The sequence below is a fragment of the Camelus bactrianus genome, chromosome 16 (genome assembly GCF_048773025.1).
Source record: "Camelus bactrianus isolate YW-2024 breed Bactrian camel chromosome 16, ASM4877302v1, whole genome shotgun sequence".
Classification (NCBI taxonomy): Eukaryota; Metazoa; Chordata; class Mammalia; order Artiodactyla; family Camelidae; genus Camelus; species Camelus bactrianus.
The window spans coordinates 37,093,032-37,117,770 of NC_133554.1; the positions used below are offsets into that span (position 1 = coordinate 37,093,032).

Below are 24,739 nucleotides of genomic sequence, written 5' to 3' on the forward strand. Positions count from 1 at the left end.
TTGTTTTTTGTATTATCTAGGCTTTTATTTTTTCTAAAACGTGTACAAAGGTGGAACTCTCCCAGGAATACTTTTTCCCCTCCCAGAAACATTTTTCATTCCTATAGAAAACCCATTGCTTTTGAAGAGTGAAAAGTGGATTTTTTTTTAAATTTTCCCCTCAACATTTAATTTGTAAACTTTCCAACCTACAGAAAATTTGCACAAATTGGACAATAAACATCCATCTGTAGCTCATTTCGAGTCACTAGTTGCTACATTTTGCACAGTGGCCTCCTTTCTCTTTCTCTCCCTGTGTGTGTCCACGATACTTCCTGTCTTCCATGTATATATAAACACACACACACACACACACACAGAGTATGTATGTATATACCCTACACATATGCAGGTATACGTACACTTAATTTTTGCTGAATCATTTGAGTCAGTTGTAGACACGACGACATTTCATCCCTGAACACTTCAACACATATCTTGTAAGAACAAGAGTGTTCCCCTACCCAGATGCAGCGTGATCACTGCAATCTCACAATACCATTAGCATATATGTACATCCATATTCAAATGTCCCAGTTATCTCAATTATGTCCTTTGTAAAAGTTTTTAAAATTTAAATCCAGGATCCCATCAAGAATCATGAATCGCATTTGGCATGTCTGTTTCGCTTCCTCTAATCTAGGGTCATTTCCAGACTACTTGATCTTTCATGATATTGATGTTTTTGAAGCATCCAGCCAGTTGTTTTGCAGACTGTCTCTAATGTGGGTTTATCCGACTGTTTCCTTATAGTTAGATTCAGATTAAACTTTTGCTTGTTGTTTTTCAGCAAGTGTGACACTTGCATGATGCTGTGGGTGCTTTTCCATTGCAGCATGTTCATTTCAGATGTCCTGGGCCTTGAGGACATTTACCAGATCCCCAGACCCCAAGGTCTGGGCAGTGGGGAGGCCCAGGGAGCCGGCAGGTAAAGGCCAAAGCTTCGGTCTTGGCAGAGTTCACTGCCAGTGATGGCTACGGATGGTGGGGCACGCCCGCTGGTCCCCAAGGCCTACGTGAGAACTCCTTCCCACCAGCTGCGCTGGGTGGCCGACGGGTCACCTGCTGCTGCAGCCACTCTCTGTTGAAGCAGCTGCAAGGAGAGTAAGAAGGGGGCTGGGGGCATGGCTGTGCCAACACAGTCCCACTGGAGGGATGGGACAGCAGGGGGACAGTGACAGAAGGAACCAGAATAAAAATCAGACCGAAAAGGTGATAGATGGCTTGAACAGACACACCAGAGAAGGACAGAAAAGCAGAGAGTCAGACACAGGAACAGAGGGAAACAGAGACTCAGACCCACAGGCCCACAGGAAAAGGAAACCACAAGCTGATGGGCTTCACTGACAACATCCAAGCCCTTTACTGAGGCTCTTGGGCTCTGGGATTTAGGAAAAGGGAGCAAGCTCATGTTTATACGGGTCAGACTCAAAGGACACAAGGGCTTCCCCCAAGAGGCCGTGTGGGTCACCTGCTCAGTCTGTACTTTTCCAAACACAGAACTGCTCTTTGGTGTCCCAGAAGCCAGGCCCCAGGCCAGAAGTTTCCTGCCCTAGCTCAGAATGTCCCCCCTCCTTTCATGGGGCTGTCGGCAGACAGAGAAGCCTGCTTGTGACATATCTGGGATGAAGGGGAGGAGCAGGAGAGAGGCAGACAGAGGCGAGGACCCAGAGAAAAGAAGGGCCCTAAAAATAGCCTTCCCTCTATGAGAGGGGAGGAATCGAAAATCCCAGGAGCCACCCAGCGGGTGTGACCTTAATAACCGGCCAGGGTTTTCTCACGAGAAAAGGGACTCCGGGGCAGAGAGTGGAGACTCAGGGAGAGGCAGAGAGGCTGCTCGGCTCCCAGACTGAGCAGGGAACCTAACCAGCAGTTCTTCCAGGGCGAAGCTCCTGCAGACGCTAATAGGGAGAGGCTCCCAGTAGAGGAACTCAGCGTGTTCAGAGAGGGCTTTGTGGCAATAACGTGCACTGTCTGGACTTTGGCAGGAAGAGATGAAAACGGGAAGAGGGCAGTCAGGAGCCAGGACCCAGGTTTCAGGGCTCACAGCTGAGCCCAAATGAAGCTGAACCCAAATGAACCCTTTCTGCCCGCTGCCCTCACCCCAAAGAACAAACCCCAGGCCCTGCGTCTTACTGAGGAGGTGGAGGGGCGTCAAGGGGCGGGAGAGGACATCCCGGAAACTCTCCAGCCATTCGCGCTGCTCCTTCTCGCTGGGGCAGGTGAAGACGAACCTCCGCTGGGGCGTGACGATGGTGAGGCCGGCTTTCCAGCGATTCCCCCGGATGCCCTTGGGCAGGTCCTCATACACCTGGTAGCCCTGCTCATTGCGCCCAAGAAACACCTGGCCCTGCTCAAAGGCATCCTGGAAATAGAGGACACAGGTCGTCAGAGGCCACACCTGGGGTGGAGGGCCACCTGCAGGCCTGGCAGCCCTCAGCTGTTTTAGTAAGAGAGGTGTGTGTGTTGCGGGGGGTGGGGTGGGCTGGGGGGCTCTTCTGGGGATTTCAGCTAAGTGGGACCCAGAATTTAAAAGCTCACACCATCAAAGAAATCACACACTGCATCCATTAAAACGGTACCTCATATTAATGGAGCGCTAACTCTGCACCAGGAATTCAAGTGTAGTAATTCATACACTGACCCTCATGGCAACCTCTGAGGAAGGCAGTGTTAGGAAGCCTGTTTTCCAGAGGAGACTGAGGCACAGAGCTAACTGCTCTGCCCAGAGCACAGCATGAAATGCAGCAGGGCTGAAACCGGAGCACAGGCAGCGCATTCCAGAGCCCTCGCCCCTAACTGCCACACTTCACCGCCTCCTGGTTAGACGCCAGCCCTGGAGACCGGAGGATGGGAAACACCTATTTAGGCACTAGGCACGCGGGCAGCATTTGGGACCCACATAAAGGACTTGCTGAAGGGGAGGGGAGAGAAGAGCTTCGTGCACAGGAGTGACTTAGAGACAAGCGAAGAGAGGTGTGGCCCCCGCTGTGTCTCTCCAGCCCTGTCACTTCCCCGTTGTCCCCAGCTGGCACTGCCTCCACCTCGGCTTGGAGTGCGGAGCAGAGGGGCGGGCCGTGGCTCTTACCAGCGGGTTCTTGTAATAGAGCAGCCTCCGCTCCTGGGGATCCAGAGCAAACCATCTTTTCTTGAAAGGTTCTCTCTGCTGCAAAAGAGGGAAGCTTGGACCAGGGCCAGCCAGGCTGGGGAGCCCAGAGGTCAGAGGGCCAGCCTGGGCCAGACCAAGGCTGTGGTCTGACACCCCAACCCTCCTTCCCAGGCCTTGAGGTCTGAAGGCTCTGCCCACCTCCTCACCCCCACCCGCTAGCTGGGCCATGCTGCCTTGGGGTGCTGTCTGCATGGGTGGGAAAAAGCCTTTTCCTCTTTCTCCAGCTGGGGACAAGAAGTCTCAGAATAAGGAAGCCGGGAAGTTACAAGAGGTTACTGCTCAGGGCGGCTGAGCGCTGGCCTTGGCCGAATGCAAACCTGGGCCAGGAGAAGGAAAGCCCCAGCAAGAACCACGGGGAGGGCGGTGCCAACAGGTGGTGAAGGAGGAAAAGGTGCAACCCTTTTACTAGCTTTCAAGCTGCCTGAGGCTTTCTTTACACTGATTGCCTAACACCTTTCATTGTCTTAACAACCATCCTGTCAGCATATTACACTTTTTAAAAAAAGCATCAGAATGCTGCCGTTTGGGGCGGTTTTTTTTTTTAGAGAGCCCCTTTGCTTTTCCCTTTCTGTCCTTTTCTCCTCTCCCCTCTCCTCCCTGCTTCCTTCCCTCACCACACTCCCCCATGTCCCCCCCCTACCCGTCTCCAGCCAGACTTCTGACTTTGAGCCTTGCCCCACCCAGCATCCAGGCTGGGTCTGAGATGTCCTGGGGCAGCAGGAGCCCCAGTCTTCTGGACCCGCCACGGGAGGCACAGGGAGGCCAGGCTTCCCTTCCTTCACAGATTAGGAGGCATGCGCAGCCAGCCGCTGGGCAGGGAAGGAGGCCCATTAGCGAAGGAGGGCAGAGGCTGGGTCTGAGGGATGGGCGTGCCCACGTGAGCCTCCTAAGCACAGGTGTCTTTTCTCAGGCCAATCACGAGCCCCTGTCTCACTTGGACCAACCCCAGCACAGAGCACACAAAGGTTCTAGAATGTCAAAAGCATTCCCCTGAGGAGTCCCTTTCCAGCTGTGCTTTCCCAGGAGTAGTGCCAGTTAGATGGTTAAGAGGATAGAAGCTGGTGGCGATGCTGAGAAAGAGGAAAGATGCCCAGTTACAGGGAGAAGCACCTGCAGTGATGCTGGACCACACTCCAGCCAGCTGGGCCCCACTTGGTCCTTCACCCCAGGAACTCACAAACATCCACTTACTTCCTCTTCCTCCCTCCTCCCTCCCCCTGGTTCCCCATTTTCCCACTTCCCAAATTCCACTTGACTGCCTGCTGGGATAGGGGCCATGAAATCCACCTCCCCACCCCTGATCTTCGCGGAAGCAGGAGGATGTACCTTTGGACCAGTCTTTTCCATGAAGCCTTGTTTGAGGTAGTTCGTGGTGATGAGGGGCACGAGCTGGGGGGAGAGAGACACACACACTGACCCCCTGCCTCACACCCCAGGAGCCCGAGGTTCTGCACCAAACTTGGCTCCCCAAAAAGGGGAAGTTTGGGATGGAGGATGTGTGCACACGGTTCATAGGGTTATATTTGGAATGTGGTATGAATGCAATTTTATTATTTCAACAGAACCAGACGGCAGCACCCCAGATGTCTGCCGAGCTTACCAGCACAGCTCAGGCTTGGTTTACAGACTTAGTTTAGGGATGCCTCCGGCAACCCCAGGAGGAGGGCACAGGCAAGGCTCAGAGGAGACCCTCCTGGTGTCAGGGGGCATATTCTGAGGGTCTCTTGTGTGTCACATTCTGGGTGCAAAATTCCCAACCACCCTGAGAGGTGGATATTATCACTCTCATTGCATCTATGAGGAAACTAGGTCTCAGAGAAATGGTGGGTATGATGAAGAGCTGGGATTCACACCTAGGACTGACAGACAGCAGACAGACACTAGTGGTACCCCTGCCACTACTCTATGATGCTAAAGTATAAACATGCCAGGGCCCTCTGATTGGGCCCCTGGCCAAGACATGGTCACTGGTGGGGACTCTGACCCAGGGCCACCAGCAGAGAAAGCTTTGGACTAGGAGTCAGGAGAACTGAGTTCTAGCTCCAGGTCTGACCTCAACCAGCTGTGTTACCTCAGTAAGACCTTATGCCTCTCTGGGACTGTTCCCCTCTATGGAATAAGAATACTGGATCACGGGATCTGCAGGATTCCTTCCAACTTGCCAGCCTACTCTCAGAGAAGCTTCCAGGGATTGATGCTGGTCTCCTGTGCTCCAGTGGGGGGTCACACTGGCCAGTCTAGAGCTTCGGATGACAATCCAGGCTTTGGAGAGCAGATTGGATCTCCGGAGCTCCTGGGCCCAGGGCAGGGGCAAAGGGGAAGTGGGGTCTAGGAAGAGGAATGGGAAGTCTGAAAGTGAGAAAGTTGTCAGCCAGAGACAAAAATACAAAGGACACCACTCCTCTGTCCCTAAAATGCATTCTGTAGGCTTTAATTTCTTCATTTGAAGACAGGGTCCCTAACCGCTCAGAGCCAGGGCAGGGCACGTCCAGGCCTCGGGAAACAATTGGAAGAAGCAGCAAAAGCAGGTGGATGGGCTGCTACATACTGTACCTTGGATGCATCAGGGCTGGAGGACACGTGTTGTCCCCACTGTGACAGATGAGTAAACTAGGGCTCAGAGAGGTGACGTGCCTCTCTGACTTTGGGGCATGCCCTTTTTTTTTTTTAAATGGAGGTACTGGGAATTGAATCTAGAACCTCATGCACGCTAAGCATGTGCTCTACCACTGAGCTAAACCCTCTGCCCCCATGCACTTCTTATTAGAGGACCACAACCCCACTGGGCTCCCTGCGTTTCTGGCATCTGGATCCCTGAGCTCGAGCCAGGCCTGGGTGGTTGCCCTGAACCTCACACCATACACAGACATGGAGGAGGAGATATGGGGAGAGCGGCAGGTGGGGAGAGAACTGGGGGTGGATAAGGGGTAACAATGGTGGATGAGGGAGGCAAGAGGATGTTGAGGATGTTGGCCAAAGACCAAGTTCCTCTGCCGGGGACAGCAAAGTTGCAGAGTTAGTCCAGACAAATAAGGCCAAGCGTCTGCACTTCGTCCTCCGTCCTCTCCAGTCAGCAGCCAGCAGCCCCGCGCCGTGCCTGCGGGGGCATGCCTGCACCAGTTCCGCGTGCTGACTCTGCAGACTGGGAGGGCCCTGACCCAGGCCTGCCTGGAATTGCTCCCAGAGAACTGCCATCTCTGGGGCATCACTGGGCCTGGCGTGGACCCCTGCTCCAGACGCTTCACTCCCTGCAATCCTGGGAATTAAGGAGTTTTCAAGGAGGGCCTAAGGGTTTGGGATAAGAAAGTCCCAGGATTAACATGGTTTCTGCAGCCCTATCCCTTACCAAATCCTCTTAGAGCAGTCCGAAAACAGGGACCAGAGCCCGGCAGCTCAGGGCTGGAAGGGACCCTGAAGATGACCCAGACCAACTGCTATCTTACAGATGTGGACACAGATTCTCAGATGACGGGAGCTGCAGGGGTCACACAGCAAGTGAGCAACTGAGCATCCATGAGCACCCAGGCCTCCTGGCTCGGGGCAGCATCCACTGGCCCACACTCCACAGCTTCCTCAGCCAAGCCCGAGAGATGGAGATGGATGCCTCAGATGTCTGAGAACAATCAAAAGTGAAGTTCTCAGGTTCACCATTACTCTGTCCATGAAAGGAAGACTGCTCCTGTTAGAATTGTTCTGGGGAAGATGCCACTGCCTTCCCGAGACCAGAATATGGAAGGGCAAAGTGGGTTATTCAGTTGACCTTCCTGGGACCCAGTTTCTCATCAGTGAAATGGGAATAATCACCCTAACCTAACTGCTGGCCATAAAGAGTTACTTGATAAAAGGGATGAGAATATAAAATGGGCTCAAAAGCACTTTGTAAGCAGTACGTTAGGGACCATTCATACATTTTAGTGGGAAAAGGGGTCAGAAAGAGATGCCCAAATCCTGAACACCTTGACACCGTGGGTGGTGGTCACGCATCTGCAAGAAGAGAGCCTGGCCTGCTTTTTGGAGGCTGCCTTGCCGTGTTGAGGCCTAACCCCCAGCCTCCCAAGGAGAAAGCTTTTGGTTTCCCTCTGAGGTCCCGAAACCCCCAGTCTCAAGGTCTTTGCTGCAAATAAACCTAGTCTGGCTTCAGAGTGTCTTCGGGGTCAGAAGACAAGGAGAGGAGGAGGTGGCTGAGAGGAGACGCGGAAGCTGGGGTCCACATTTAGCTCACCTCAGACTCTGGCGAATCAGGAAAGGCCATTTTTAGGTATTGCAGACGGGCTGCACGGAGAGCATTGAACCAGTCCACTATCTCCTGCAGAGAAAAATGCAAGGGACAAACGGACAGCCAGTGAGACAGAGCTGGGGGTGGTGGCTGAGGCTGGTGGCAGGAAGCCAGCTGATCTCCAGGTTTGGGCACACGCACAAACTCCCAGTTCCACTCGGGGGCCTGTGGGATGACCACAGGCACCTGGGACAACAGTGCCAGAGTCCAGGGGGCTCACCTGAGCACGTGGGAAGCCACTGGCAGGGAGATCCCCAGAGCCACTGAAAGGACCAAGGTGAACCACACAGGAGTTATACAATGGCCAGGGACAGTGCTTGGCATTTTCTGATGTGTGTATGAATCACCTGAGGTTCTCATTAAAAGGCAGATTTGGATTCAGTGGGTTTGGGGTTGGGCCTGAGATTCTGCAATCCTAACAAGCTTTTGGTGATGGGATGCCAGTCCGTGGGACACACTGTGGGGGACAAGGGTCCTCAGATGTCAAAGACCAGCTTTCAGGTGGGGACAGGTGGCCCTGGGGAGATTCCTCCAATGGGGAGGTTCATCACCTGGAGTGCAACTTAGGCTAAGGCTGACTTGGACCTCCTGTATCACTCCACAAGAAAGCATCCCCCGCTCAGCGCATGTCCACCACCGTCTCTCACCGGGTGGACTGTGTATCTCGCCGGCTTGGCTTCTGCTCTGCTGCCCTCCTTTTGGTCCTCCCCACAGCAGCCAGAGTGATTTCCAAATTGCAAATCTAACTGAGTCTAGCTTAGAGTTCTCTCTGCTGCCCTCAGGAAAAGTCTTAAGTTCTTTAGTGTGACTTCCTTTGCCCTCTGAGCTCCTTCCATCCAAAACTATTTGCAATTCCTCCTCCCCACCCCCATACATGCTGCTCCTTCCTCCTGGAACATTGTGTCTCACCCACCTCTCTGCCCTCTACCTCTGACACACCTTTTACCTAGAACATTCTGCTACTCCTGAGGGTGAGTTTAGATGTTGTAATAGAGTTTTGCTCCGCCCAAGCCCTGATTCTATGAGAACTGCCCCACCCATTCTCACCCACCCACCACCCACCACAGTTATAGCCACATTTGCTGCTATGATCCCACTCGCTCTTGGCCACAGTAACTGGACCATGGCTGGACCAATGCAGAGGCTGGATGGGGCTCATCAGATTCTTTCTCCTGGGAATTTGAAATTGAGAAGCTGATAGGCTTGCTGCACTTAGATGTAATCTAGTGATTGAGAAATTAATTTGAAATTGGTTTCAAAGAAATGCAACATCACTTCTCTCTTTCTCTCTCTCACATACACACACACACACCGTAGTTCCTGATTCTAATCTCTCAGGAGGCCCAGCCATACTTCTGGCCCTTGAAATAAATACTCCTGTGTCCTTCTCATTTGTGTCCCCTTTAAGCTGATTCACCCAGTTCTCAAATAGAAGCTCCTTTCTCTGGAAAGCCTTTTGGACCACCCCTCCCCCCACCCCAGACTAGGCCACTTACATGTCTCCTGTGTGTCCCCAGCAGGACCTCCACCCCGTCACACAGCATTATCGGTGCCTATTTCCCCATCTGTCTCCCTCCAGAGACTCTGAGATCCTGGAGGCCTGCTCAGGGCACCGCCCCACTCACGACACGCTCCCCGGAATCTAGCACAGCACTGTGCATGTTGTAGGGAGGGGCCTTATAAGGGTTTCACAAAAGAGTGAATTCATGAATGCATCCCTGATACAGATGTGAAATCGCTCACCAGAGTCTGTCTTCTGCAGCCGCCGCAATCGTGAGCAAATAACATTTACAATGCACTTCACTGTAATGACATACTCTCCTGTTCGTGGTTCATGGTCACTCAACCCTCACAACCCTGCTAGGAGGTGGGTGTTATCATCCATAAACAAGCAGACTTAGGAAGGGAAGGGACCTGCCCTTGTAACACGTCTGGGAGTGGCATAACCAGGGCCCCAACTTCTGACTGCAAACCCCTGGCTCTTCAGACCGCACCACCAGGAGCTCAGCCCAGACTGGGGAAAGAGTATGAATCCTGCTGGGGCCGAGGGAGGGCGACCCATGGTTCCAGCCCAGTGCTAGGGCCCCTTGGGAAGATCCAGTCCTGGTATCTGGTTCCTGGCTCCTGCTGCTAAGGGCTCTCTCTCCAGCAGAGGCACATGGGGTGGGAAAATGGGTGCAGGGCTAAGGAACCATCGACTACATGACTCTGAGCAAATTACTTAACATGTCCATCCGTGCCTCAGTAGCATAGGGATAAACCACTTCTGGAGTTGTTCTGAGGATGAAGAAATAAGGTCTAGTGATTACCAAGAAGAGTGCCCGGCACAGAATTGATTGAAACTCACAAAATATCAGCTTCCACCTTGACCCCTCCCCACCTCCACCTGGCCTCTCTGGCCCTCGCCCAGTCCCCTGACCCTGCTCATCCTGGCCTGGCTTATTCCCTTGGACCTGCTCTTCTCTGATGGCGCTGATTTCCTGGACCTTTAAGGAGTTCTTCTCAAACTTCAGTGTGCATAAGAATCACCTGGGGATCCTGTTAAAAAGCACTTTCTAATCCAGTAGGTCCGGAGTGAGCCTGAGACTAGTTCTAACAAGCTTCCGGCTGGGGTGGTGTTAACGCTATTGGTGCCAGGCCACACGCTGAGAAGCAAGAATGCACCGCTGCCGCTGCTGGAGCTTCTATGCATTCCTCCTCTCATGCTAGGAATCTCTGGCCCTACCTGGATTTGCCGCCCGGGGGCACAGTCCCTCCTGGTAACTAGATGCCCCTTGGTGGCTGTGCACCGTCCAGACACACGCATGGTGCCCACCAGGTTCCCTTGCCTGATCTTGCTCTGCTTTCCTCATACCTCTGTTTCTGCCCAGAAAGTGACAATAGATTAAAGCCAACAGTAGTAGCAAATCTCGGGAAGATGCGCGCAAAGGGAGTCAGGGAGCTGAGCCTGCCAGTCTGGGGATGCTCAGCTGTGGGCCGGCATGACAACGCCGTCATCTCACCTTCCCACTTTCGTGATACACAAACAGGTTCCTGATGTGGCCCTCTCTCCAGTAGGTGATCTGCAGCCCGTGGGGGTTCCCTATCTTCTCTGTCTGGAAGGTGGCATTCAAGTCCTTGATGCTGATGACAGCTTTGGGGTCTTTCCCCTAAAGAAGAAGAAGCGGATACTCAGGATGCTAACGGTCAGCAGGGTGACTCTCAGCCCCTTTGCCAGTGAGCCTTTAATGCCTTAATGCAAACAGATTCCCAATTCAGAACTGCATGGGTTTGTTTTAAAATTTTTTTCTCCTTCCAGTTTCATTGAGATATAATTGACATACAGTACTGTATACATTTTGGGTTTTGTTTGTTTGTTTGTTTGTTTGTGTGGGGGAGGTAATTAGCTTTTTAAAACTTTATTTTTAAATTTTTTTAATGGAGGTACTGAGGATTGAACTGAGGACCTTGTGCGTGCTAGACATGCACTCTGCCACTGAGCTATACACACCCCCTAGAATAATATTTTTTAGGTTGAGCCACATTATTGCATTTATTATTAGCTTGTCCCTTTTATTGCTGAGTAATATTCCATTCTACGGATACACTACAATTTATTTATTCATTCACTTGTCAATGAACATTTGGGTACTTTCCAGGTTTTGGCTATTACAAATAAAGCTTCTATGAACAAGATTTATATAAGTTTTTTTGTGTAGACTTTTTTTTGTTCCTCTTCAGTAAATATCTAAGAGTGGAATGGCTGGGGTATGTGGCTAAGTATACATTTAACTTTATTAGAAATTGCCAAATTGTTCTTCAAGGAGGTTGTATCATTTCATGTCCCACCAGCAATATATGAGAGTTCCAGTTTCTCCACATCCTTGTCAACACTTGATGTTGTCAGCCTTTTTAATTTTAGCCATTCTGGTGGGTACTTAGTGTATCTCACTATGATTTTAATTTGCATTTCCTTGACTGCCAGAGAGATCAGGTATCTTTTCTTTTATTTATCAGGCATTTTGATTTCCTTTTAGGCAAACTCCCAATCTATTTCCTTTCCTATTTTGCCAGTAGGTTGTCTTTTTCTTCTTGATTTGTAATTTTTTTTAATGTGTTCTGGGTATTAATATTTTGTTATGTTGAGATATCTTCTGAGTTTCACTTTCTTTATATTTCACTTTTTTGTATTATCCAAATTTTTTACATAAAAATAAGTTACCTTTATAATTTAAAAGTTTTCCACTTGGGGAAAGAATTTAAAAAAGAACAAAAGCAACTCATTGCATTTTTAGACTGCTTTAGACTGACCAGGCTTAGCTGCTGTAACAAACAGATCAACTTTCTCCAACGAAGGATGAGGAGACTGACATTCTAACTCACAACAGCTACTGGGCTTTCATGCCTGCTCCTAACTCTGCAGTAGCACTATTTCTTCCAACATTTTGTACTTGAAATACTTTCCAGTGTTTTAAGCTGAAGGCTGAGAAGAAATCCGTACTCTCCTTTGAAGGGTTAGTACTCTTCATCCCTCATCATTTTTCACCTGGCCCCAGATTGCAGCCACACTGGAGAGACCCTCTGGCATTGCTCTGATCCATCCAGGAAAGCAACAGGAGAAATAAACAGTAATTTCTGCATCTAGGAAATGGAATAAAGTGAAAGCTAAAGTGCTCAGAGCTTGTCCTTCTCTTAATTTCTTGGCCGTTCCTTCACATTCTCTTTGCTGGAAACTTCTCATCTTTCTGTCCTCTAAATATTGGACTATCCCAGGGCTCATAATGGTTGATAATCTCCAGACATGGCCCTCACCAATTCCTTTCCTCCTGGTATGCACATGACACTCTACGCATAAAGAGGTGGAATCTATGTCCCCTCCCCTTGAATTGGTGATGGCTGCATGACTTGTTTTGACCAACAGACAGCAGTTCCTGGCCGAACCTTTAAGAGTCATGGCAGCATCCCCATTTGCTTGGGGGAAGCTGGCTGCCATGCTAGTACGAAGCTTGAGCTAGGCTCCTGAATGAGGAACAGTCCCATGGAGAGAGGGAAGCCACAAGGAGGAAGCCAAAGCACCAGACACGTGAGTGAGGGCTTCCTGGGTCTTCTAGTCCAGCCCAACCACCAGGAAAATGTAGCAGACAGAGTGACTCAGTTGATTCCACATGGAGTTCAGTGATACAGCCACAGCCTGCTCAAATTCCTGACCCACAGGATCGTGAGAAATAATAAACTGATGCTTTAGGACACTGAATTTTAGGGTGGTGTGTCACCCAGCAACGAATAACAAAAATACTCAGTCCTCACACATCTTTTCTCATCCACACTCACTCCCCACCCAGGTGATTCCAGCCAGGCCTGTTGCTAAACCAGTTTACAGACTGATGACTCCAGCTCCAAATTCTCCCCAAACCTCCAGACTCATATATCCAACGTCTTCCTCAGTTCCTACTTGGATGACTAATAAGCATCTCAAATGAAAAAGGACTCTTGATCATCCCCTTAGGGAGCTAAGTCTTTGCCATCTCAGCAAATGACAAATCTATCTTTCTAGCTGCGGAAGGCAAAAATCTGGGAATCATTCTTTAAAACAAAAAAGTATTGGAGTTTCATTTTATTATTCTTATTATTTTAGTGGAGGTACTGGGGATTGAACCCAGGACCTTGTGCATGCTAAGTATGCATTCTATCACTGATCTGTACCCTCCCCTCAGGGATCATTCTTGATTCCTCTGACTTTCACACTCCGTGTCCAATCCTACAGTAGATCCTATTGGCTCTACTTCCAAAATGTACACAGAAGCCGACCGCTTCGAACCATCTCCTTCACCATTATCCTGATTTAATCTGTTATTCCTCACTTGGATGACTACAGTAGCTTCCTAACTATTTTCTCTGTTTCCACTCTTGCCTTCTCCTTGCCCACTCTCACCCCACTAGCAACCAGAGTGCCCTCTTTAAAAAGTTTTAGTCAACGTATATCACTTCTCTGCTCAAAACCCTCTTGTGGCTTCCCAACAGCAGAGTAAAATGCAAACACCTAAATTTTTGGTAAATTATATATCCAATAAGGGACTTGTATATAGAATATATAAAGAACCATTACAACTCAATAATAAAAAGACAAATAACCTAATTAAAATATGGGGAAAGGATGTGAATAGACATTTCTACAAAGAAGAAATACAAGAAATGGCCAGTAAGCACATGAGAATACCCTCAACATCATTGCCACCAAAGAAATGCAATTCAAAATCACAGTGAGTTATTATCTCATGTCCACCAAGATGGCTGTAAACAAAAAGACAGATAATAACAAGTGTTGGTGAGGATGTGGAGAAATTAAAACCCTCATACATTGCTGGTAGGAATGTAAAATGGTAGCAATAAATGGAAATAGAAATAAAAACAAAAATAAACAAATAGGATCTCATTAAATTTAAAGGCTTTTACACTGTAAAGGAAACCATAGACAAAATGAAAAGGTGACCTACAAAATGGGAGAAATACTTGCAAACAATGCTACTGACAAGGGATAAATTTCTAAATCATACAAACAGCTCATACAGCTTAATATAAAAAAAAAATCAAACAGCCCAATTAAAAAATGGGCAGAAGACCTAAAGAGATATTTCCTCAAAGAAGACATACAGATGGCCAACAGGCACATGAAAACATGCTCAATACTGCTAATTATTAGAGAAATGCAAATCCAAACTATAATGAGATATCACCTCACACCAGTCAGAATGGCCATCACTAAAAAGTCTACAAATGATAAATGCTGGAGAGGGTGTAGAGAAAAAGGAACCCTCCTACACCATTGGTGGGAATGTAAATTGGTGCAGCCATTATGGAGAACAATATGGAGGTTCCTTAAAAAACCAAAAATGGAGTAACCATATGATCCTGCAATCCCACTCCTGGGCATATATCTGGAGAAAACTCTAATTCAAAAAGACACATGCACCCCAATGTTCATAGCAGCACTAGTTACAATAGCCAAGACATGGAAGCAAACTAAATGTCCATCAACAGATGACTGGATAAAGAAGGTGCGGTCTACATATACATACAATGGACTATTCTTTACTCAGCCATAAAAAAGATTGAAATAATACCATTTACAGCAACATGGATGGACTTAGAGATTATCATATTAAGTAAAGTTAGTCAGACAGAGAAAGAAAAATATCAGATGATATCACTTATATATGGGATCTAAAAAAGGTATACAGATGAACTTATTTACAAAACAGAAATAGATTCACAGACCTATAGTTACCAAAGGGGAAAGTGGGGGAGGGGAGGCATAAATTAGGAGTTTGGGGTTAACATACACACACTACTATATATGAAATAGATAAACAACAAAGATCTATTGTCTAGCACAGGGAACTGTATTCAATATCTTATAAAAACCTATAATGGAAAAGAATCTGAAAAATAGCATATGTATATATATACATATGTGTGTGTATAACTCAATCACTTTGCTGTACACCTGAAACTAGTACAACATTATACATTAACTGTACTTCCATTAAAAAATGGCTTAAAACAAAAGAAGAAAAAGTGTTGGAGAGAATGCAGAGAAATTCGAACCCTCACACTTTGCTGGTGGGAATGGAAAATGGCGCAGCTACTTCGGAAAAAATCCTCAAACTATTAGACATAGAGTTACCGTATGACTCAGCAATTCCACTCCCAGGGGGAATTACCCAAGAAAGATAGAAACATATATCCATATGAAAACTTGTACATGAATGTTCATAGCAGCATTATTCATACCAGCCAAAAGTGGAAATAACCCAACTGTCCATCAACTGCTGAATGAATAAATGAAATGTATTGTATCCATACAGTGGAATATTACTCGGCAATAAAAAGAAATGAAGTACTGATACATGCTACAACATAAATGAACCTTAAAAACATAGTGCTAAATGTTACAAACTATCACTTACAGTATGGGTCTATTTATTTGAAAGGTTCAGAAGAGGTAAACTCTACAGACAGAAAGTAGATTAGTGGTTGCCTAGGACTGGGGCGGGGAGGGGAGGAGCTAACACATGGATTTCTTTTTGGGGTTATGGAAATATTCTAAAATTGATTGTGGTGATAGTTGCACAAGTCCATGAAAATACGAAAACTATTAATTATACACTTTAAATGGGTGAATTCCATGGTATGTGAATTTACATCTCACTTTAAAAAGGTGAATCCAATGGTATGCGAATTTATATCTCAATAAAGCTGTTTCAAGGGAAAAAAAAAACCAAGTCTTACTATGGCCTACAAGGTCCTCCACTCATTGAGCCCATCTCCCTCAATCCTTTCTTTGTTCAATCTGCACCAGGCATTCTGGCCTCCTTTGGTGCCCTATAGACCCAGCAAACATTCCCAGCTCAATCCAGGGCTGTGGTCACGGTTGGGCAGTTTGTGCACTGAACGAAAAGTCCCTGGCTGGAGGTGCAAGTGAGAACTGTCGTCCAGGCGTCTGCTTGTCTACGTGAGACCAGGGCTGCACCCTCTCAGAGGAGTCATCGTTTCTAATCAGCACTCAGGTCTGCGTGCTGACCACGGCCATGACCAGGGCTTCTGCATGTGCTGCTCCCTCTCCTCCCACCCCTCCCCCACAGGTCCACATAACTCACTCCGTTTACTCAGTTCTCTGATCCAGGGACCTCGGAGAGGCCTCCCTTGACCCACTTGTGGTAGCACCTCTCCCGCATCCACACTCCCATGCTCTAACCCTTCACCTCCTTTTTCCTTCCTTTCTTTTTTTTTTTTGTAATTTTCTTTTATTGTTTTCTTTTTCTTCCAGTTTTATTGAGCTATAGTTAACATATATCACTATAAATTTAAGGTGTACAGCATGGTGATTTGACTTATATACATCATGAAATGATTATCACGCTAAGTTTAATACATCCATCATCTCCTATAGATCCAAGATTAAAGAAATAGAAAAAAATTTTTTCCTTGCGATGAGAACTCAGGATTTACTCTTTAACAACTTTCGTATATAACATAGAGCAGTGTTAATCCTATATATCACGTTGTACATGATGTCTCTAGTATGTATTTATCTTATGACTGAGAGCTTGTACCTTTTGGCTGCCTTCATCCAATTCCTCTCCCCACACCCTCCGCCCTCTTTTATTTTACTTTGTAGAACCTCTTGCCACTGGATAGATTATGTGTTGAGGTCTGTTTTGGTCACCACCTGTCTCCATCTACTAGAATGAAAACTCCATGGGAACAGGAGCTTCATTTAGATCCACTGCCGCTTCCCCAGGGCCTGGAAGAAAGGCTAGTCTACAGTAGGGGCTTAACAAGCATTTCTCGAGTGCATGAATTAATGAAGCAACATCAAGTGGTCATCAAAGGACTAAACATGGACCAGCCTAAGCCATTCTAGGTGAACAGAGAGGCATGCTTTCTAGTGGGCTGGGTTGATTGTCCAGACAAGAAAAGTCGCAGAATGCAGCACCTAACTCTCAGTGGCTGATGCCATCCACGTGACAAGGCACCACTGACCAAAATGCAGACGTCAGCGGGGTGAGAGCCAGTGCCTGGGGAGGGAGGGCCCCCACTGCTCGGGCCTCTTACCTCCTCCTTAGTGTAGTACTTCAGCAGGCCTTCCCTCGCCAGGAGGACAAACCTCCTTCTCAGGAACTGTGCGTTATCCCTTCCCCGTTTCCACAGGAACCCTTCTCGGTTACCTTCCACCAAGGATGAGAAAGAGTGAACACAGCTTTCAGACGAGCCAGCAACTCACGCACCCCGTACTGTAGGTCTCAGGGGTGGAATGAACCTTCCACCTGTTGCTGAAATGTCACAAATCTAATTTAGCTATTTCAGCTGCAGGACATGAGGGGTCCCGTCTGGGGGCCAAATCTGCAATGCTGTATGATTTCCGTCGGGATCCCCCCAGCCTTCTTCCATGGCTGTCTCCTATGAAGACATAGGAAACCCTTGAGGAGGCTAAGTACTGAGAAACTGGAGTGATTCTGAAAGAGGCCTAACTTCACGCTGACATCAGCCTAATGAAACTCTCCAGAGTGTGGGGTTAGTGAGTGACGTCTAGGCCCCTGCTGGTGGGTGACTCGCCTGTGCTCCTGGTAGCCGGGAGAGTTGAGCACTGGCTGCCTCTGGTCCTCAAAGAGTGGTTTTGTACACTTTGCTCTCTGGGTCAATGTCACCTCGGACTCAGAGCAATTGGGCAGACACTACCACAGGTCCAGGGCCACCGATGAGGTGGCACCCTGCACAAAGGCAGGAAAGGAGGCGAAATCCAGTCCATGTACTCTCCCAAGCCTTGTGCCACACCGGGGACTACATTAGCCAGAAGCAGGGGTGTCGGTTTCTACTTGGTCTGCCTGGTGGGTGAATCCTCTTGCAATTTATACTAAGACTCTGTACACCTCTGGCCCTGCAAGGTCCCGAGACCAATGTCTTCTCAGCCACCCAGACCATAAAACCCCACTGGCCGATGTATTGCTATTTCAGAGGCAGAGGAACTCATACCTTGTCCTCTGTGGCCAGAGCAAGGGCAGCAGGTCTCTGTCGGCTGACCTAGTTCAGGCACTTTGTGTTCTAGCACGCATCAGAACAGACCTCAAAAGATGATGAAAATAACTTTACCTGGGGGTGAGATGGTTTTCCCATCAGCCATAAACTCCTGTCTCTCATACTTAGCTCGAATCCATTGCTCCTTTAAGACCCTAAAAGGAGAGACCCTTTAGTCAGTTGTGTTTCATGCATCCTCTTCCCACAGTAACTTTCTGAGCGCCTGTGGCTGAAGGGAGCATCCCAGCAGGTCCCTGACTGCCTATGCAGGCTACCCAGGGTTTCCCACCTGGCGACCATTAACATTCAGGGCTGGGTAATTCTTTGTGGTTGGTGGGGGGGAGGGGGGAGCATCTTGTGCTTTGTAGGATGTTTAGCAGTATCTCTGGCCTCTCCCCTCTAGATGCCAGGACCATCCCCTCCCCAGATGTGATACCCCAAAATGTCTTCAGACATTGCCAGTGTCTCCCCAGGGAGATATATTTCTCCCAGGGGGCTGTATGCAAACCATTGTGCTATTCCAACCTCAACCTCAGCCCTCTAGGTCAGTGAGACAGGCAACACCTCCCCTGGACCATCTCCTCTGCCACATCCCACTGAAGGTTCATGAGCTTAAGCCAGGAGGGTCCATGAGCCTCTTCCTGTGGCCTGCTTGTGAGATCTGGCCATGCTGCACTGGACAGAGCAGTCTGACCACCTGGGGACCTGGTCCTACTCTACCATTTATCCACTGTGTGACCCAGAGCAAGGTCCTTAACTCCTCTGAACTTGTTGGGGTTTCAACACAAAGGGCCAGAATCATGCTGAGCACATAGTAGGTGTTTGATGTCAGCCCAACCAGGTATTGTCATCCGTGACCCCTGCAGAAAATCCATGCAGCTGAGAGTGGACTTATTTCAATTGTTTAGTTCCTTCTTGCCTTTTCCAGGTAAATGTCCAGGGTTTATATGACCTCATCCCTCAGTCATAGGGTTGACCTAGAGCTGAGTGCCTGGCCCAACTGGCCAATCAGAGCTCTGCCCTGGGATGTGGGGACCAAAAGGAGCAAAACTGAGAGCGATGGGCTGGAAGCCCTCGCCAGGGTCAAGCTGGAGCCTGGATCATGGACGTGGCCTTGCATCCGGCTACACGAAGGAAGCCTGGCTGAGAAAAAGAGGCAGAAAGGGGAGGCAGGAAGGGGAACCAGAGAGATTTCAAGAGACCTGATAGTGCTTGAGCCTTGGTGCTCTTCCTGAGGGTGGCTCCAAATCTGCTCTTCCTGTGGTCTGATCCCCAGAACCCAAAAAAATCCCCTTGTGCCAAAGCTGGTTGAAACTGAGTTTCTGTCACATACAATCAAGAGCCCCACTGCATGCACAATCCTTGCCCCCAGCACACAGAGGAACCCTAAGCCACAGGATCAGAGATGGGAGAGGGAATGGGGACCGAGATCCTGAAGGGGAGGAATTCAGGGGCTTTTAGAATAGAGAGTTGGAAGCCATTAGCATTCAGCCAAAAGGGGTTAAAGTGCAGGGCTGTTGTTGGAATCATGACAACATGGTGTCTGTGGTGCTGGCAGCAAGCCTAGAGCTTAGCAGGTGCTCACCAAGTGCCTAACCCTTTCCCCTTGGAGCAAAGGGCTGAGCGGCAGCAGTGAGGCCAGATGAGCCAAGCTCTCTCCAGGCACATCCCTCAGCTGGGCCAGGGACCAGCCAGTAGTCCGAAGCAGACACTGAGAGAGGGATTAAAACCAGTGTGAGGCTGTCTTGTGAGATGTTTTACATAAGTTATCTTATTTAAGCCCTAGCACCATGCTATGATGTAGGCATCACCCTCTACATTTCAGGGATGAGGATGCCACGAATCAGAGAGGTCAGCTAACTTGTCCACCTCTCACAGCTACATAGCGGTAGAGTCAGGAAACCACACAAGTTCTTCTGATTTGAAAGCTTTGTCTGCCCTGCCACTACATGCCGCATCAGTAGCCCCTGGGTTGTTTAAGTACTGGGAAACTGCAGGACCAGGAAATCACCCACTCACAGGCAGTCGTTGGCCTGGGGGATATAGTAGAAAGCAGGGACTCTGGCTTCGTACTTGGCCTTCACACGGAGGTTCCCGTTGTGGGTCATAAACTGCAAGACAACAGCAACTTGGGGTAATGTTAGAACTTGAAAAAATGTGAAATGAAACCACAGTCTACCCAGAAGGCCGTTGTTCTCACTGGCTCCTAGGCTGAGTCAGGAGACACTCCTACTGGAGTTTGACGTGTCCCGCTGAGCTGGGTATCCATGCAACAAGGTGCTGGAATAACCATGCCGCATACAGACTGAGCACTTAACAGCTCTCACACATTTGTTCATTTGATACCCTCAACCACTGTAATCTGACCATCCCCATTTTAGAGGTGGGAACACTGAAGCTCAGAGAGGTTAGGTCACTTGGCCAAGGTGACACAGCTAGTAAGTGGAAAAGCTGGGATGTGAACACAGACCAGTCTAACTTGAACCCAGACCAGTCTAATGGCAAAGCTCATGTTCTTTCTCCGACCTGCTCCACAGATGGCCAGGACCACCAGCCACAATCCCTGCAAGTCTGCAGGAGTCAGATAGAGCTGGGGGATGGGAGAAATTTGCCCCATAGAGTATGTAAGTCAGAGGATCACTGGGGACCTTTGGCACCTGAGAGGCCCAGAGGCAGATGTGCCAGGAGTAGCCTTGGCCAACAGTCACCACTCAGGAACAGTAGTAGCCCATCTGGGATGAGGGCACATATGGAAAAAAAATTAGGTTTTAATCCATATCCCATGGGCACGGTGAACACTATTCTCCCCTCCCCCAGTGGCCACCGGGCTGTTGGGCCACAGGATTCAAGTGGGTTTCGGATCTCAGCAGAGCAGGGTTCACATCCCAGCTGTGCCATTTGGTCACTGACGGACACTTGGGCAATAATTGAGCTACAGGGGATTCCCCTGTAAAGATGAAGAAAATGTGTAACAGGAGCCATGAGTCACAAAGGAACAAGCTTCAGGTTTATGTCCTACTTTCCTGGTTTCCTGTCTTTGTCCTGCACTAGAAGGCAAGCTCCATGTGGACGGTATCTTGCTCACTGCTCTCCCCTAATACCCAGCACATGCAGGCCTTCAGTAACTTGTATGGCATGAGTAAGTAAAGCATCCAGTCCAGCGGTCTAACACGGTGCCTGGCACAGATGGGCACTCAGTAACATGAGGACGAACTCATCTAGCCAGCACAGTTTAAGACTGCCTGCTCTTTGAAGGTCTGGCCAAAATGTCCAGGCCAAAGGTGTCCTTCATCTCTGAAGGGCAGGAGAGCAAAGTGGCTTGTTCCCTGGCCAGGAGGACTGGAGGGGGGACAAAAAACCAAGAATCAGGATACTTCTGTTCCAGTCCAGGACTTCAGCTAATGAGAAAAGTAGCTGTTAATCTACTGCTTACTTTGTACCTGCATTGATCCTGTGTTTAATCCTTACAGCAGCCCTGTGAAGGGGTAGTGTTATCCCTCTAATACAGATGTGGAAACTGAGGGTCCACAACTAGCCTTAAATAGCAAGCTCAGGGCCTCACAGCTTGTAAGTAAGCAAGTGATGGAGCTAGGATTTGAACTCAGGGCCTCTGTCTAAGGTATCTCTAACTGGCTCCTTATTGCCCCTCTCTGGACCTCAGTTTCCTTCCCAGTAGAATGGGAGTGCCCTGACCGTGCCTCCACTTCAGTCCTGCTGTTCCAAGGCTCCCCAGGTAGGCCCCTTGCTACCTCCACAATACTGTCGTCCCAGAAGTCAAGTCTCACAGATTTCACTCTGCTGATTTCAGGGAAGTTGCGGTGGACTCCGGAGCAATTCAGACAGATGAAGATGCCTAGCTTGTAAGAGGCCCAGTCGGGATCTGCGGGGAGAGAGGGCAGGAGCAGAGCTGGGCGGAGGGCTGGATGAGGAAACCAAGGTTGGGCTGGGGGCGCTGGGAGAGACAGGGCTTGGCAGATAGCCTGGGGCGGTGTCCAGCTCAGCCCAAGTCTTCTCTCTTGCTCTCCCAGCCTTGGGTGAACTAAGATACCAGCACGAAACTCTCCGGTAAGCCCACTGGCCCTGGAGTGGCGGCGACCAGGATGAAGATCTTGGAAGGAGTCCCGGGGATGGGGGTGAGAGGCCGAGGCGCGCGCGATGTGGAAGTGACAGGACCTGGGGTAACCCGAGAGGAGAGGGCGAAGGGGGAGAGACCCGCACCTAGGCGCTTGTCGCCTGTCTGGGGAGCTGCAGGGGGGAGGGGGGCCGAGTCAGGGCCAGCTGTGTCCGTAGGATCGGAGCGCTGTGGAGCAGGAACGCGGGAGGGCCCCTGGGCGTCCGGGTTGGGGGAGGGGACACTGGCCGTCAGGGAACCCTGACCTGGAGTCTGGGACCTCTGGTGTGCGGGATGTTTGTGTCCGAGGGTGTGGGAAGTGGCTAGGTCCTGAGTGAAGACGTCAAGGGCTGAGGTCCGGGTGGGTAGGGTGTCTGGAGGGGGAGGTGAGCAGAATGGTCAGGGCACTCGGGTCCGGGATGTCGTGTTGGGATCCTGAGTGGGGAGGTCAGAGGATTTGGGTTCGGGTAAGCGCGGTACTGGACGGGGAGAGGGCGGTCCGGGGCCCGGTTCGAAGTGGTGTCATATGTCACGCGAGGTTCCAGCGGGGGTCCGGGATCGGCTCGGGTCTGGAGGGAGGAGAGGGGGCCGGCGGGCCAGAATCCCGCCCTGGGTCCCTGGCTGCACGCGCCGCCGCGCCCTTACCCGCCGCCCCGCAGTCGGCGCAGTACGCGTTGCCGGTGCCCGCCGCCCGCAGCAGCTCCAGCAGCCGCTTCTTGTTGCGTTCACGGTCGCCCATGGCCGGCCCGGCGGGCTCAGCAGGGCTCAGCCCCACAGCCCCCCGGCCTGCGGCCGCCCATGACCAGCGCGCTCGCGGGACAGGTAGAGTAGGACGCAGCCCCAGTGTCTCCCGCCCGCCCGCGCCGGCAGCCCCGCCCCCAGGACTGTAAGCCCCGCCCCCTGGACTTTCCGCAGGGCCCTCGGCAAGGCCAGTTCACCTCCAACTCCGAGGACTGAACTCCTCTCTCAGGCGGACATCTGGCCAGGAGGGACCCGCGTGCCGGGCTTGGAGTCACTCACCCTGGCCGAAGATCAAATCCTGGTCCGCCAGTGGCTAATTTCGTGACAGTGGACAGCCTAGTCAACCTTTCTGGGCCACAGTTTCCACCTCTGTCGGAAGGGAATAGGGTGTATGTCCCTTGGAAAATTAAACAGTATCTAACTTCTGTTACAGCCTTCTCCTGATCCTACATCTATTTAGAGACTTAGAAACATTCAAATGTCACCTCCTCGGGAAGCCCTCCTTGATATCTAGCCTTGAGTAATCCAGCTTCTGGTCTTGCTAGAATGCCGACCATTGTAGGATCAAGTGATCCCTTTGGCCCTGAGCACTTTCTATCTACCTTGAATCACAGTTATTTATGTATGTATGTCACACCTTCCCTGTCCTCAACACACACATGTTCACACTAGATAGTTTGATGTCAGAAGTTTCACTTCTGTAACCCACACAGCTCCTAGAAAAAGCACCTGCACATTTTTACAAGTCCAATAAATAGTTGCATGGCTCTGTTGAGCAGGAAATGTGGTTTCACCAGCCAGGACACCGCTGGGCACTTTTATCTGTGAAGTTCCATCACTGTGAGGTGTGGGGCTGGCTTAGGTGGCCCCATCCCTGTCCTTCCTTAACACCATCCTCCGTGACCCACAGGCTTCTGGTAATGCACACATTGGGCACACTTGCCATCCCCTCTGTAGGCAAACACCCATCTGTCATATGCATAAGGCTTAATGAACATGGATCCTAAATTTCCATCCTGATGCATTACAGCTAATCTTCTAGCTGAACTGTCAGCATCCCCAACACACAGGCATGCACACATGCAAACACATGGGGCAGCATGGTATAATGGGATGAATCCAGGAATTCAGGCTTTGAGTCTTGGTTCCATCCTTTACTAGCTATGTGGTCTTGGGTCCTTCACTTCTCTGAGTTTTGGACTCCTCATCTGTAAAATGAGGGTGGAGAGATCACCTAATAGGGTCATTGAGATGAGCCAGTTCGTGGAACACAAGCCATCAAAACGCAATGGCTCCCTTGCTTCTCCTGCCCCTGTGGTCTACTCATGGGATCATCCCTTGGAATGCTGTGTCATTTCCCATCTTCCCCAGAGTGGAGGAGGTCAAGCCCACAGGCCCAGGGTGGGGTGGGGTGGGGGGGCATTACCAAGAATATCCAGCCAGGAGGGTCTTGTCTGTGGGGGGTGAGGCCAAGCCCAGGAACAGCTCCAGAGGAACCAGTGAGAGAGTCCAGAAGGGGTCAGAGGGCATGCGGCTGTTTATCAAACAGGCCGAAAGATGATTCATTTCCGCTGCTATAGATGAAAAAAGGGACAGAAATAAATCTCCCAGGAGAAATATGGGAAAGGCAACCTAAGGCAGAAGTGGGGGAAGAAGAGGGGACAGGCCAAGGACATCATCTCTTCGCTGCCAATGCCAGGACAGAACTGGGATGGTGGGATAGGAGCACCTCTGTCCCCCTGAATGGCTCTCCTCAGCACCTTGAGCCTCAGCAACCCCTCCCTGGAGGCCCCCCCCCCCAAAAAAAAGCCACCTCAAGGGAAAATATAGCAACTCCTTCATGGTGAGA

General features: G+C 49.9%; 1 protein-coding gene and 1 long non-coding RNA gene across 4 annotated transcripts; one reads left to right on the plus strand and one right to left on the minus strand.

The window, feature by feature from the left end:
* ADAP2 (ArfGAP with dual PH domains 2) lies at positions 1-22,976 on the minus strand. 3 transcript variants are annotated; one of them, XM_074343068.1, is made up of 11 exons: positions 22,795-22,976; positions 21,788-21,918; positions 20,058-20,149; positions 18,114-18,193; positions 17,079-17,191; positions 10,487-10,633; positions 7,431-7,514; positions 4,535-4,597; positions 3,128-3,205; positions 2,176-2,404; positions 1-1,132 (listed from the first exon to the last, which is right to left on the minus strand). In XM_074343068.1, the coding sequence occupies exons 1-11, from the start codon at positions 22,886-22,888 to the stop codon at positions 1,098-1,100; spliced, it is 1,146 nt and encodes a 381-aa protein (XP_074199169.1). In that variant the 5' UTR covers positions 22,889-22,976; the 3' UTR covers positions 1-1,097. The 3 variants fall into 3 exon arrangements, with proteins under 3 accessions (XP_074199169.1, XP_074199170.1, XP_074199172.1); XM_074343069.1 differs by lacking the exon at positions 3,128-3,205; XM_074343071.1 differs by lacking the exons at positions 20,058-20,149; positions 21,788-21,918; positions 22,795-22,976 and adding an exon at positions 19,624-19,749.
* LOC123617807 (uncharacterized) lies at positions 21,925-23,317 on the plus strand. The gene is made up of 2 exons (XR_012499528.1): positions 21,925-22,171; positions 23,065-23,317. It is a non-coding gene; the product is annotated as an uncharacterized LOC123617807 (long non-coding RNA).
* The last annotated feature ends 1,422 nt before the right edge of the window (positions 23,318-24,739 follow it).